This window comes from Schistocerca nitens, chromosome 3 (assembly GCF_023898315.1).
Source record: "Schistocerca nitens isolate TAMUIC-IGC-003100 chromosome 3, iqSchNite1.1, whole genome shotgun sequence".
In the NCBI taxonomy this organism is placed as follows: Eukaryota; Metazoa; Arthropoda; class Insecta; order Orthoptera; family Acrididae; genus Schistocerca; species Schistocerca nitens.
The window spans coordinates 387,149,795-387,165,434 of record NC_064616.1 but is presented as its reverse complement, the minus strand read 5'-3'; the positions used below and the strand labels follow the sequence as shown (position 1 = coordinate 387,165,434).

The following is a 15,640-nucleotide window of genomic DNA, read 5'->3' as shown; positions in this document are numbered from 1 at the left end:
CGGGTTATTATAGGCTGAAGCCGTAGGTTCTATTATTCCTTCACTCAGCATTCGCGTAATTTCAGCTGCTACTTTCTGTCGATATGCCAAGGGGATTGGATAGGGTGGCACACGAAACTGGTTGTGCGGACGTACACGAAATTCATATTGGAAGTTCTTTATTGATCCTGTCTTGGGAAGGAAGACCTCCGTATGTTCTACTAGTAATTTATGAAGTTCTTTGCGGTGGTTGCACCTTATATTCTTTATTGCTTCCACTTTTTCTCCTATTTTCTCCTTTATTTCTCCCATTATTCCGACTTCATTCTCATCCGTGTCCTCTCCCCTACCCGCAACGTCGACCTGTTCTTCCTTTCTGTCTTTCAGACACGCATAGTTTATCCGTACACAGTTAGACGGTAGTTGAGCTGGGATCAGCTGGTCGTCGAACTTAATGTGGACGGGATTCCCTTTCCTCAAAACCACTTCACCTCGTCCTAGATCAACTATCGCTTCATGTTCATTTAGGAAGTCCGTTCCTATTATCATGTCGATCGCCAGATTTGGCACGATCCAGAAGTTAGACTCTATTTTGTGTCCTTGGCAGGAGAATTCCAGTCTTGTTTGTTGGGTGACCTCCGTACATTTACCCGCTAATGCCCCTTTTATTTTGGTTTTCTTAACCGATAGAACAGGCCAGTCCATCTCCTGAGAGCACCTCTTGTATGCTGCCTCGGATATTGCTGTTATGTAGCTTCCACTATCTATTATCGCATTCATACTCTTTTCAGCTATTGCTACTGTGATAAGAGGCTGCCGATCTTGCCGAGGAGTTGCTTTATGTTCCTCGAGCAGGATTTCTGATAAATCTTCGTAATGTATCATCCGTAGTTGGCCAGGTCCGAGATTACGTGCGAAATTCCGGCGGCCTGTGTTCGCACTAGTCTGGCGTCAATCCCTTGTTAAGCTCCCCCTCCTCTGACGTGCATTAGGATTTGCGGGTCTAGTTTCAATCTCCTGGTTCCACTGTTGTCCTTGGTTTCGCTCTCTCCAATTACGGTCGCTTTGCCGTTCGTTATTCCTCCTATCCCAGATTCCTTGTCTAGATTGACCCTGCTCCCTGACGTTCTGGTTTCCGTGTCTTTGGTTTCCATAACCTTGAATAGCGTAACCTTGACTTCCGTAACCCTCGTTTCCTAACTGACCAGTGCGATTATGCGATCTGTTGTCGTCTTCCCTTCCTGGCCCGTGGTATTTGTTACTTTGCCCCTTCTTCCTGTCCTTTGCGTCTTGTTTATCAAAGACTACTTCGAGTTCGCGCAATAGACTCTTGAATGCTTCTATGTCAGATCCACACTTGCCGACAAGTGTCTGTTGGTACCTAACTGGCAATTTGGAAAAGCAAAATTTAATGATTTCTCCGTTGCTATATGGACTATCTAAAAATTGATTCTTCTTGAGTAAATCATCAAGAAATTTGGTTGCGCTCCTATGCCCGGACACTTCCAGTTCAGGACAAAATATTATTTCCTCTTTAATCCTGTCTTGCGTTTCCTTTGACCAGTAGGTCCGCAGGAATGCACCAACAAATTCCTGATGAGTCCGACACGTCACTGCCACACCCCGCATCTTTTCCGCGGCTTGGCCTTCGATGTGTCCACACATGAATTCTAATTTTGCCTGGGTTGGCCATGATGCCGGTAATGAATTTGTAAACTGCATCACCCAGCTCTTCGGATGCATCGACCCTCCATTTTCTTTGAACTTCTGGAATTTTAGTATCGACAGGAAGTGATTGTGATCAAAATCCTGTCTGATCCTCACACTGGTGTTGTCACTCGTTTCCGATACTTCCACGTCTGCTGAGTGTCCTGCTCTATCTTGCTGATAACTGTGATGTGCTACCTCTCTATCACAGTGGAAGTGGCACTCAGAATTCACTCTCCTAAGTGGGCTATAATTATTGTAGCTATTACTCGCTGTTTCTGCGTGTGCATTGTTAGTTCCGCACTCGGTCATTGGGCTAGAGCACGGCGGGCTTTTCCTCGGAGACACAATTCTGTGTACTCCATCATGGGTATCCGAACGCGCAGTGCTCGTGTGCCCGTTTTGCTCTAGTTTTGCTATCCGACTCTCTACTTCTTCCATTCGTTTCGTGGTGTTCGCAACCGCGATATTACCTTGAGTTTTTAAGAATGCTAGGGATTTTGAGTGGGATTGTGTTGTACGCCGCAAGCGCCCTGCGAGTTTAGAAGTTGCTTCCGCGACTTTCATTGCCCCTATTGCTGCCGTTTTGGCCAGGCCTGCTACTTTTTGTGCAACCATTGACAGTTGTTTTACTTCTCCACATTCTTTCTTTATTGTTAGTAATTCCCCACGAATTTCCCCTATATGCGAAATTATTGCCTCAGTGTCCTTCTTACGCTGTTCGTCAGCTTCTTCCTTCTCCTTCTTACGCTGTTCGTCAGCTTCTTCCTTCTCCTTCTTACACTGTACGTCAGCTTCTTCCTTCTCCTTCTTACGTTGTTTCTCTTCTTCCTTCTCCCTCTTACGCTGTTCGTCAGCTTCTTCCTTCTCCTTCTTACGTTGTTTCTCATCTTCTTCCTTCTCCTTCTTACGTTGTTTCTCCTCTTCTTCCTTCTCCCTCTTACGCTGTTCGTCAGCTTCTTCTTTCATTGATCGTAGGAAGCTGAGTATTGGGTTTACGTCATCTTTTTGATCCTCTTCAAACGTGGGAGATGTAACTCTGGACACCTGGGCGCTAGAGCTCTGACGTGACCGAGCAGGCCTCTGTCTGCACTCGTTCGTTTGACTATAAACTTCTGCTACCGTCTCGACCTGTGTGCCTGTCTCTGTTCCATCCTCCACTTCACTATCATAATCACGGTCGCGACGTTGCTCTAAGATCGCGTCCAAATCACCTTCCTCATCAATGACACTGTCGTCCTGTGCTGCTAAAAATGTGCCCATCTCATCTCTGAACCTATCCTCGTCAGTAACCTGCCTCTTATCCATTATGCTATTCTCTTTTGTTTTAGTTTCGCTCGCTAATAGTCGTGCCTTACTTCTCGTGATCATTCAAGAAAAAAAAAATTATCTAAAATATACAGTAAAAATTATCTACTCACTGTAGTTTTACACATAGACATAAAATTTCAACAACGCTGTTCCAACGCTGTAATTAACAACACAATTTGATGTGGTACAGAAACCGCACACAAATCCGACAAAGTGCGATGTGGTACGGACACCACATCAAAAAAAAAAAAAAAAAAAAAAAAAAAAAAAAAAAAAAAATGAAAAATATATATATATATACATTGAAAACAAAAACTGTAATCCTGCGCCGCTACTTAAAACTAAACGCGGAACTACCAGAAAAAAAGCTTGGGTATTAATCAATAAAAAAAAAATTAAGCAAAAAATTCTGAATGTACCTGAATGTCGCTTATCAGCAATTCACAGGAAAGATCCGAGGCTAAGGGTCGCCATTTTATGCGAGGTGCCGGGGCTATCAGTGAATTTAACACTAAATTCTAGAATCTACATATATAAATGATGCTCTAAGCCCCCCCTATTCTAACTCCGACTTTTGCTGTTGCACAAGGATTAAAAAGAAACGCGAAATGACTGTAATAGACCCTGCAAGTGGAGTAGAAAAGAGTTTGGCACCTGCAATAATTTAATTTGATAAATAAGTTAAATAAACGAAGGTTTCATTACGTAGAGAGAAATGATGGGTTGCTCTACCGATTAATAGAATGAAAGTTCTGTCCAAAATAACAATAGGATTTATTAAGACTAAACACAAACTAATAAACAAAAACACATAAACATTTACAATAAATCAAATTGGCTCAAATTGGATACTCATACAAACACTGTAAAGGTGAAGTTGTCCCTGAACTAGATTGTGAGGTTTAAGACGAAGTGGTATGTGGAGCCAATTCCTTGCCACTCAAATCTTAAGGGAGACAGACAGCTAACCTAACAATAATTGCTGCTACTCAAGACAGAACAAAGTTAGAAAAAAAACGAACAGGCGCGCTCTGCTGAGTTCTGATTATCACCTAGGAAAATCCCTATCTGCCGGTGCTGCGGACATACATTACCAGACTGTCTTCTTATCTCCCAGAACACGATCTGGCGTACCGGAGGTGATGGCTGGTTGCTTCGACGTCCTCGACCGAAAGGCGAGAGCCGACTACCTAGAGCACCCGTACAGGCCGAACACAGAACATTCCCGCCCCCACGACAGTGGCCGTGGTTAAACGTTCCAATCAGCAACTCGAAAACCGGCGGAAAATTCCACTCCATTGCCGGAACACTACCATTCCACCAATGGATATTCTTGGTGCCAATTTCTTCGCTGATTTTGCTACGTCACGGAGCTATACCCTGAGCAAGCCAATCACAGTTACTATTTTGCAGAAAGCGCAGGAATTTTCCCGCCACAACTGCCTGGGTACACAAGTCATTCCCACGCCTCGCTGGTAGCCCGCCAGAAAGTGTTTTCGCTAAGTTTCTGCGAAGTAACGGAACCTCTAGCCCAGCCGCTACTTCCGGCCTCTGCGGGCGTGCCTCTTGACAATGTCGGCGTCTGGAAAGCATTCACTCGACCCCTCACACCTGTCGGCTTACCCTTTCAAAGTCAGAAGAGCCCGCCTGTCACTGGACCACCCGGGTGATGAGAGACGCTGCATGGGAAGTCCGCGTGTGAAGGAATAGCAACTTCCCACCGCATGCAATTAGAGAGGAGAATCGTAAGATAGAAATATGAGAGGGGGCTCATGCCACCTCTCAATGTTGCTTCCGGTTTAACGACGGAGGAGTAATGTCGAAATTTAGCATTTATTGAGAGAGATCGTTTTTTGCAATCAGACCTTTGCCGCTAATCGTTCTAGTTGTTCTACCTGAACCTTTGCTTCATCAATATTGTTTGCCAACAGCGCCAAATCATCTGCAAATGCAAGGCAGTTAAGTTGAATTTTACTTTCAATCTTAACAGATGGTGTGCATATCTTGTTCCATTCACACATGATTTTCTCCTGCCCACAATTGAACAATAATGGAGACAATCCATCGCCTTGTCGAAGGCCAGTATGAACCTCAAAAGGTTCAGAGAATTCATTTCTGAACCTTACTCTAGCTTTAGTATTTCGAAGGGTGACTGCAAAGAGGTTGACAAGTTTCTGATGTAAACCAAATTTTTTAAGAATTGACAGTAGAGATTCACGATGGATACTATCATAGGCTTCTTTAAAATCGACGAACGTGATCACTAGTTTCCTGTCCCTGACCCTTTGATGTTGCATTATCCATTTGAGACTAATAATTTGATCAGGACAGCTTCATCCTGGACGAAAGCCTCCTTGATATTAGCCTAGTTCACCATCAAGTTGTTCATGAATTCTGAAACACAGAACCTTGGAAAAAAATTTAATAAGTAATATCCAGTAGTGATATACCCCTATAATTATTCGGATCCAATCTATCTCATTTTTTGTGTAGTGGATGGATTATTGCAACATTCCATTCCTCTGGTAACTTCTCAGTATTCCAAATGTCAGTGAGATGTTTGTGTAAGTTCAGAATAAGTTGTACATTTGCATATTTATAAAGTTCTGCCACTAGTTGGTTCTCACCTGCTGCTTTATAATTCCGAAGTGAGTTAATCGCTGCTTGTACTTCATCTCGTTGTGGTGATATAACTTTTTCTAAATGCGTTTTGTTTCTTGGATAGGGGTCAAATTCCAAATGACGTTCAGGTTCCGCGCTATTTAGTAACTGTTTGAAAAATTTAGCCAGTATCGTTGAATTGTCATAATTGTTTTGTGCTACCTTTCCGTTTGTATCCTTCATCATAAGAGTAGGTACAGTGTATTTCGACTGGTACTGTTTGAATGTCTGATAGTAATCTCTCGTCTTGTGGCGATTGAAGGCATCCTCGATAGATTTTAGCGAGTCCTGATGAAATTGCCTTTTGACCCTTCTAATTTCTTTGGCGGTTGATTGTCTAGCATTTATTAATTCCTCCCTGGAGCTTTCAGTTCTCTTTTGTTCGCCATTTAACCAGGCCTTATGTTTACGTTGAATCGCTACATCACATTCCTCATTCCACCAAGCATGCTTCTTGCGTTTCCGTACAGGAGCTACTTCTTCAGCCAAGGCTTTTAATCGATTGACAGTGGCCTCTAGATTGTCACTTAAAGGTATCCTTGATCTCTCGTAATATATCTGATTGGATTATAGAACCATTTTTTCTTTTTTCTCTGCAAATAGCCAGAACGAAATTCAGTAATAAGATACTAAGAAAACCTTTGCATTGTCCTAGCTAAACGTTCAGCCTATTTTTATTTATTTTTGTTTCTAATCGTCAACCTCCTTCTGTAATGCAAAAAATCTCATTCTTTATTAGTTTGTTATTGTTACTGTTATTACTGTTATTCATTCACTCGCAAGAGCTTCCCTATGGCTATACAGCCTCGTCACGATAGATAAATTTGTGTCACACTATACTGCTCAGCAGTCTAATATGTACTATGAATTCTGCAGCTGCTACAGATAGCTATGAATTTATGTCCACGGTCATGGTTTACCACTGGCTCAGCTGTTTGCTATAGTGTTACACCTGTCAATGGAAGATTATGTTCAGGCACGACAGGAGTCTTCTCCCTGACTAATTTAATACTGGCGACGTCCATAATGGTGCAGTGGAAAGGTTTCCCTCAGTGCTGACGACACACTCGGTTCGCATTTCATACTCATCACTTGTTGCTCTGATACGAGTTCGTATGGAACAATATGTGTAAAAATTTTCCATAATTCTGTTGTCCAAGCCAGTGTGAATCGTTCTAAAGAATGGTATTAACTGCCATAGTTTACAATGTTTGTTTTTAAATTACCAGTTTTCTAGTTCCAGCATCGTCACAATCGGTAGTATAAATCAGAAAGGTAAAAATTACATTCGGAGATCAAGTGGTTGTACAGAGATAGCATTACTGTGCACACGGCTAGATTGAGAATGCTCTCTCTTAAGTTCAGATTTTAGATGATTAATTTTGGATAGAAACCGATATGGCCACTGCACTTATGACTGATGACACATGAAAACTGAAAAAGTTGGGATATCTCGTGAGAGAAATTCCTAATCTGTTCTTGTAGTACAGCAACAATCGCTGTTATAAGTCACAAGCCTTTATCAATGATAAGCCCCAGATATTGTCAAAAATTTGTGCTAGCTGTAGTCACAGTAAATCAAATGAGAAGAGAATATTAAGAGAATATTACTAGAATTTGGCAGCGTCACTCAGCACCAATCTCAAAAGTAAGTAAACCATCATGAGCTGCTAAACATCGTCAGCAATATTGCCAAGTCTCAACTGTTCTAGCAGTTTGAAGAACATGGACAGATCACAAAATCCTCACTGCCATCCACAGCCTGCTCCAGTCATTCCTCAGTGGAGCTGCCCTACCACACGCTAATCTAAGGGATAACTTCAAACTGACAGGAGATAACACCATTGAAAAATACAGATGAGTTGCACACTTGCCCTGTTCTGGTTTTGACTACAGTTTATTTTAACAAAACTAAAAATGTGTGCAAAACGATCTTGTTCAAAATGCCAAGAAACAGATAATAAGCACTATTGGCCTCAAATTGTGGATTCACAAGAAAAAACTGAATGTATGACTACTGAACCAGAAACAAAACGGAAGAAATAGGTAAATGTGCAGTTGTGTACTTTCATTTATTTTCACCTCCAGATGTACCATAGGTAGCACTTACTGTTAGCGTTCGTAGACAGAAATTTGAATCGTCAATTTTACCGGAGGACCAGAAATTTAAAAGACTGTATAATGCTTTGGATCCATGCATATAGCAATGAATGACAACACCTGCAGATGAGCACTTATTACTGACAATTATCACACACAGAAGAAAATATACATATTCGCCCTATAGTGTATGACGCGTGCGGGCTCTGACCTTCGACAGCCGCCCAACCGAGTGCTCTTTCGTAACTGAACTTCCTCTCACCGTGGCGAGTGTTCCATTAGCCGCCCTTCGAGGGTTGGCGTCCTGGCCATTGCCCCTCAGGTACAAATAGCTCGAGAGAGATCAGCACTCGCCAGTGACTCGGTCGTGTGTAGTGACTGAACATACCAGCCACCAAAGACATATAAATTTCTTTTCAAATGGTGCAGGTCCTGCTAAAGAGTAAAGGAGAACATATGGAAATACATATATCACTGCGTCTTTCAACCAGTTTTTCTGTTACTACAGTTTGTAACTGGCACCCGAGAAACAGAATCACATAAACAAGGAATACACGCGATCATAAAAAATGGTGACATTCACAGAGCCTCCTGCAAAGTAAGCACAGAACAAGAGAAAGAAAGTGAACAAGAAAAGAAAACGCACAAATACACTGTTCACTTCTGTGTCACTTCACAAGGTAAAGGACATGTATCACAGACGGGTCTGTTGAAAATCCCTTGTGGTGTACGGACAGTGGCCACTTGCACCATTTTGTCGCGTCCAGGGTGTACTCCTTCAATGATGCCCAGCTTCCAGTATAAGGGTAGCAGGTTATCTTCCCTTACTACGACCAATGAGCCAGGCTGTTCATTCTGACTGGAGCCTATCCACTTAGCCCACTGCTGCAAATGATGTAGGTAGTCAGATGACCAGCGCCGCCGTAAGATCTGGAACTCCACATTGTGAGCAAACTCAGTTTGGCTATACCTTGATCTGGCTGAGGGATACTTGTGATAGTGGTTCCAATCAGGAAATGGTCTGGGATGAGGACCTGAGGGTCGAAAGGATCTCCAGATAGTGGTGTGAGAGGACAAGAATTCAAGCAAGCAGTATGACCAGTCAGGTTTGGCAGCTTTTCAAATGTTGCACATAAGGTTCCCATCGTTCGCCGCAAGTGGTACTTGAATGACTTCCCTCCTGCTTCCCATATTCCGTCAAAGTGTGGTGGTGCTGGGGGAATGAAGTGCCAATCGATGCCTTCCTCATGCATGAAGTTTTGCACCTGTTTCTGCCGATGATGACTGCTCACAGCAGCTTGTAACTCACAAAGTACTCGACTAGCTCCGCCAAAGTTTGTGCCGTTGTCGCTGTATAAGTTTTGGCACCTACTTCATCGTGACAAATCTTCTAAGGGCTGACAAGGATCCTTCAGTAGTCATGTTGCCAACTACCTCAAAATGCACTGCTCGTGTCACCAGGCACACCGACAGGGCAACATACCACGTTTCCTTTAATTTGGATTGCCATGAGCCAGTTTTCATATAGAAAGGTCGTGTGTAATCAACCCCACAGTTGGAGAAGTGCCCCACAACTTCTACGTGTGGGCGTGGCAAGAGTCCCATGAGCTGATGTGCAGGCTTTGCCTTTAATCAATGATAAGTCAAGCACTGATGAACACCCGTGATTGCATTTTGTCCGTTAGGTATCCAATATTGCTTCCCGAGAGATGTAAGCATCAGTTGACACCCAGCGTGGGAAAGACGAAGATGTTCACCTTCCCAGTCTTGTGAGATGAGGGTCAGGTGGCAGTATGAGTTGGTGCTTCTCCTCATATGACGGATCAGCATTTCGTAGCCTGCCGCCAGCCCCTAGTAATCTCATGACTCCGAGGATAGGATGCAATGATTTGAGTTTGCCATTCTTGTCTACTAGCTTGTTAGTCTCCAGCTGGTAGATTTCTGTTGCATATGTGGCTTCTTGTGGTAATCTGACACACGGTAGCAAGGCATCCTGCAGTTCATTGAGAGACAAGTTAGCAGTTACTCTTGTTTTCCTTGTAGTTTCGCTGTTATTATAAATCTGATACAGTATGACATTATTCTCTATAATCGTGACAACTTCGTGAATCTACAGATGAGATCATCTTGGATTACTCTGCTGATGCGACAGAGGACTTAACTCCTGAGATGCGTAACCGCTAGAAGCATCTAATACTGGCCATGAAGCGACGTCTTCTTTAAATCAGGCGGATCCTTCCCACCACAGGCTGTTTTCTCGCGGGTCTGCAGCAGATACTCCTCGCGAAGTCAGAGTAGATGGGTTTTTCATTGCTGACACATGGTTTCATACCGCAGCTGCTGTGGTGTCCTGTATCTCGGAAACACGGTTCCCCACGAACGTCTTCCACCATGTGAGTGGACCCGCAAGGCATGCCAGCACAATGGATGAGTCAGTCCACAGGTACGTTCGTTCGATGTCTACACCCAGAGCGCGAACAACGTGATGCAGTTGTCGTGAAAGCAAGAGAGTCCCACAGAGTTGCAAGCGAGTTAACAACAGCTTTATCAGTGGAGGTACTATTGTTTTGGAACTCAGTAGTTTGACACATGTGACTCCATGCTGATTAGCTAATCGCACATAGACACAACAGCCATAGGCCTTCTCCGAAGCATCGCAGAATCCATGCAGTTGTATGCTGACAGGTGTCCCACCTGCAAGGACTTTACGATCAACGCGAATGTTGTCTGTCATGCGAATTCCACTGCATAGTGTCTGCCACGAGCAGTGTGACTCTGGAGGCAAGCTCACGTCGCACGTTAACTTACGCTCCCATAGACGTTGCAAAAATATCTTGAATGTGATCATAGTGGGGCTAATTAACCCCAACGTATCAAAAATAGATAACGTGACAGACAGTCACGTTTTGTGAAGCTGTCGACATTACGTGCTGGTCTGACATTGTCCACAAATTAATCAGCAACTGGATATCAGAGTAAACCTAACGATTTAATATCCTCGTCGTTATCAAGCTCTAGAGGTAGTTTTGTTGCTCACAACTCTGAGGGGATATTTTCGAGTACATCTGCACTGTTGCTGCACCATTTCCGTAATGAGAACCCATGTTTCTTCAATAGCTTTTTGAGATCTTGCTGGGCATTGATTGCAGCCACTGCATTATCACAGCCTGAGATACAATCATAAAGAATGTTTGCTGCCTCGATCCGCTCACCCTCTTCATGAGCTAATTGTAACAGACACCGTACTGCAGGAAAAGGTGCACAAGTCATTCCGTACGTGAATGTCTTTAATTGGTATTCCTGAAGTGGCGCAGATCTATCACTCCTCCACAATATTCTTTGGTAACTGCTATCGTCATGCGCTACCAGAACTTGTCGATACGTCTTATCTATGTCTGCTGTGAAGGCAATACGGTGCATGCGGAAGCGTAATATTATGGAGCACAAAGCATGTTTAATGGTTAGACCTACCATTAACAAACTGTTTACTGGCAAATTCGTGTTCGTTTTGCGGAACAATCAAACACTACTCTTGTTTTAGTAGTCGAGCTGGCTTCTTTAAGAACAGCATGATGTCACATGTAATATGAAATGGCATCTGTCGTGACTACTAGTTCCATATATCGTAAGCATTCAAACTCCCTCATAAACTCTGTGTAGTTTTCCTTAAGCTTCGGTTGTTTCGGTAGTTTCTGTTCAGTCTGAGAGAAGGAATTCGCTGCAGTGTGGAAATAATTGCCTAATTGACTCGGCTCTTCGCGAAACGGAAGACGAACAACGAATCTGGCAGTAGAATCTTTAGCTGTGTGTTCCACAAAGCGTGCTTCGTATTGCTCCTCTTCTTTCGTCATTACAATACGATTTAATTCCCCTAGCTCCCAGAATTTCTTCACTAATATTTGAACGACGGGGTCGGTTTTTACAAAGCACGACACGACCGGCCGCCTGGAAGAAATGATGTACTCTACCGTTTGATACTGTGCTGGCATAACCCAACCTAGTTCTTTCTCTTGAAAAACAGGACCATCAGTTCCTGTGGAAAGATTCCTTGCCTTCTGAATGCGTGGACAAACTTCTGCTCCCAGCAACACGCCGATCTTGCCAGGTGACCATAATTCTGGATCAGCGAGTTGTACACTTGGCAAGTCCCACGTACTGGGATCGGTTGTTTGTTCCAGCAAGGCGTCAGTTATCTTCGGCAAAACTAAACATTCGGCAGATAACATGAAGATGTTTATACAGGAGCCGACTTGATCAGAGACAAGGTGTTTTGTTGCTGAGAGGATTGCACCTATTCCTCGTATCAGTACTCTGCTGAGCCATCTTTGAAGTCTGACAGTGAGGCGTTGTGCGCATGCTTCCGATGTAAAGCATGACTGCAACCCAGAATCCAAGAGGGCAAAAGTTTATCATTTGCCACTGCTATCTTGCAACCTTATTCTCTCTGTAGCAACCAACACTCGTTTGCCAAGGCTGACTTTCAGTGAGTCATAGTTTGATGTGCTTGACGGATGTATGCCATTGCGCTTGTGTTGCGTTCACTTGGACAGTCCTTCATTGCTCCATCTTGTGTGTGTTCTATTTATGCGAGGAGCAACGTGTCGTGCCCTTTCCGACAAGCAAACAGATTTGCAATTACATCACTCTTCAGACAATTGTAGCACAAACTGTGGCACGTCACAATAACTTTGCTTTCGCTACACGCGGCCTGCATGAATTTGTTGCACATGTGCAGCGCATGAGGCAGATTGCGCATTACACATGCAGCACTCGTAGCTATGTAGATTTGTCTCGAATGCCCACAGCGCTTGGCGTTGGAGGCAGTCTGCTGTTTGTTCCCAGATGTGCTGTGCCGTAGTGGTACTATAGCCTTGACGATTTCCAATGATTTGCATTTATTTTCGAGAAAAGCACATGTCTCTTTGAATTTTGGGAAGGTATTGGAACCAAGACTGGCTTCAAGTTCTGTTCTTATAGAGTGATCAACTTTTCCTATAAGGAGCGGTGACGTAATTATGTCTTGAAGGATACATCTAGTTGTAATGCCATCAGCTCAAGCTCACTGCTTGAAGACTCGTTAAGCAGTGCACGAAGTTCACTTGCTCATGCCCATGTCATTGTCGGCAACGTTAACAGGTTCTTCAGATGTGCCGACGCAATCAATCTGTCGCAAACCATATCAAATGCTATCTTAAAATTAGTGCTAGTTACCGGAAGATGGGCAATTATATTTTGAGCTTCATCTAAGCAAATGATGAGATTCAGCAATGTCCTCTAATTCCTCACTATTTACCACTAGACTCGTAAATTGTCATCAAAACGCCTCGACTGCGTTACATCACGGTTAAATGATGTCAGTTTATGGTTTGCAGCTTGATGCTACGTTTTGGTGGACTCAAGGCAGATCCAGAATCTGACGAAACCATGTTAGCTACAGTGGCATGATTCATCTGCATTGCTGTCTCAGTTTTATCCAAACCTCGAAGACCATATTTTCGAAGGATTCCCTGTCGTCAGCATGTATGTCTACGTCTTCAAACAATTCGAGCTATGACCGCGCGTCTTCACACTTCTCCAAGGCCTTTGGCAACGGTTCTAGCCTGACGGTAATATCCAAAGTCTCCGATTTCCCTGTTACGTCAAATTCGTTTGCAAACTTTAATAACCGCCAGAGGCTTGCTTTCGCCACTGAGCGCGTAGTAACAACTTTCTTTCTTAACACTTCATCCATCATGAAACGTTAGCGGTAGCATGCATGAGCAGAAGTAGCTGTTGAGGTGAGTGGCAATTTACAGGAAGCAGGATAATCAAATCAGTACTTCGCTTATAGATGCGCCCTGTCGACGCCGCTGGCTGTGTCCCCATGTTGCTCCGCTCAAGTTCGCCACTGCCGTTCCGCCCATGGAGAGCTGCCGCCGCACTCTACTTCGTCGAATCCCTCACAGTCCGGCCAGGAGGACCAAAATGTTAGCGTCCGTAGACAAAAATTTGAATAGTCAATTCTACCGGAGGATCAGGAATTTAAAAGACTGTATAATGGTTCGGATCCATTTGCACTTCAATGAACGACAACATATATAGAGAAGCACTCATTATTGACAACTATCTCACACAAAAGAAAATATACATATTCACCTTTTAGTGCATGAGGCGCGCGGTGCTCTTCCACAAATGAAGTCACTCTCACCGTGGCGCGTGTCCCGTTAGCCGCCCTTGGAGGGGTGGTGTCCTGGCAATTACCCTTCAGGTACAAATAACTCGAGAGAGGGCAGCACTCTTCAGTGACTCGGTCAACTATAGCGATCAAACACATACTAACAATCTAGTTGATTCCTTCTGTGATTTATCCCATCTTGTTTGATACAGAATTGTTGAATGAAGTACAGATTCTTGTCACTGACGATTGCATTGAATCTGTTCAGAGACTTTCTCTTTTTTTGTTGGTGATGTAACTTGGCATTCGCGAAGCGGAATACTGTGGGTATTCCTGAGAGGTTTCCATGAGACATATGGCACGTAGGGTGATTTACTTGTAATAGTTACCATCTCAATTAAAGTAGTAGTGAAAGGAAGTGATAAGATACACCCTTTTTACCAAATTGGAACTGATTTCGAAATCAGCTAATGCTTTAGAAATTGCGCACTTTAGAACCATGTGGACAAGGCTTTGCTGAGGTAACTGCTCTCTCATTGCTATGATCGTAGCTGAGGTAGATAGATCACAACGTGAAAGATGAGAGTAAGGGTAGCTTACGTTTTAAACAACCTTCTTGGAATTAAAAGTTTACTTTACTAACGCGACGTGATGTCGTAAGCAGGAATTATTCAGAATATTTCACCCATCTGACAAGCAAGAGTCAAGCGAATTTAGCAGGATCAATGCGTCCCACAACTGCATATCAGTCATAACAACAGCTCTGCCAACCAATGCCTACGACATTTCAGTCTTGTCTACTCTAGTTGGCAAGAAGAGTGAATTTGCGTAGCTGGAATCGTGCATTGTCGGTTCTGGACACCCAATGTAGCACAGTGTCTCGCACGAGGTTGGATGTCCAGATCCGATCATGCAGGAATCCAGCTACGAAAACGTTTCTTTCTTGGCGCTAGCGTAGCCAAGATTCTGTAACACCATAACCGTTGTTTGGCAACTCTTTTTGTCACAGTAGTAATATGTGGTTGTGGGACTGATTTACCCTGCTAAATTCGCTTGATCTTTTCTGTCAGCTCCATGAAATCTTCTAAATAATTACCACTTATCACAACCTGCTACAGATACCTACAAATTTGTGACTATGACCATCGTTTACCATTGGGCCAGCTGTTGGTTATAGTGTTACAGTTGTAAATGGAAGGTAATATTTGATGATTTTATTCTGCTGCTGTTCGAATGAGTTATAATAGTGGATAAATTAAGGTTTCTAATTGTTTCTGTTTACACAGCTGTGTACACTGGAGTCAAAAACTAAATCAACAAATGTCTATTTCCCCGTCCCGCCGGCCGCGGTGGTCTCGTGGTTCTAGGCGCGCAGTCCGGAACCGTGGGACTGCTACGGTCGCAGGTTCGAATCCTGCCTCGGGCATGGATGTGTGTGATGTCCTTAGGTTAGTTAGGTTTAAGTAGTTCTAAGTTCTAGGGGACTGATAACCACAGCAGTTGAGTCCCATAGTGCTCAGAGCCATTTTTTCCCCGTCCCATGTTTAATTCACGATATAATCATACAAACTGTCAACAGATGTCTGCACAGTTGTGTTCTGCACGGAAGATGCCATTTCGGTCAACGGACAACCACGCCAACGGTGGCGTCAGGGTACTTCTCAAACGGAGTAGTGTTTACCGGGTAGTCCCATATCCACAATCGCCATGTACGCACCTACAGACGGT

The 15,640-nt window shown here is 43.6% G+C and overlaps 1 protein-coding gene across 1 annotated transcript; it reads right to left on the bottom strand.

The window, feature by feature from the left end:
• Nucleotides 1–10,791: 10,791 nt before the first annotated feature.
• Nucleotides 10,792–11,232, bottom strand: LOC126249244 (uncharacterized). The gene has a single exon (XM_049950902.1). It carries the CDS (start codon nucleotides 11,230–11,232, stop codon nucleotides 10,792–10,794), a length of 441 nt encoding a protein of 146 aa, XP_049806859.1.
• Nucleotides 11,233–15,640: the final 4,408 nt, after the last annotated feature.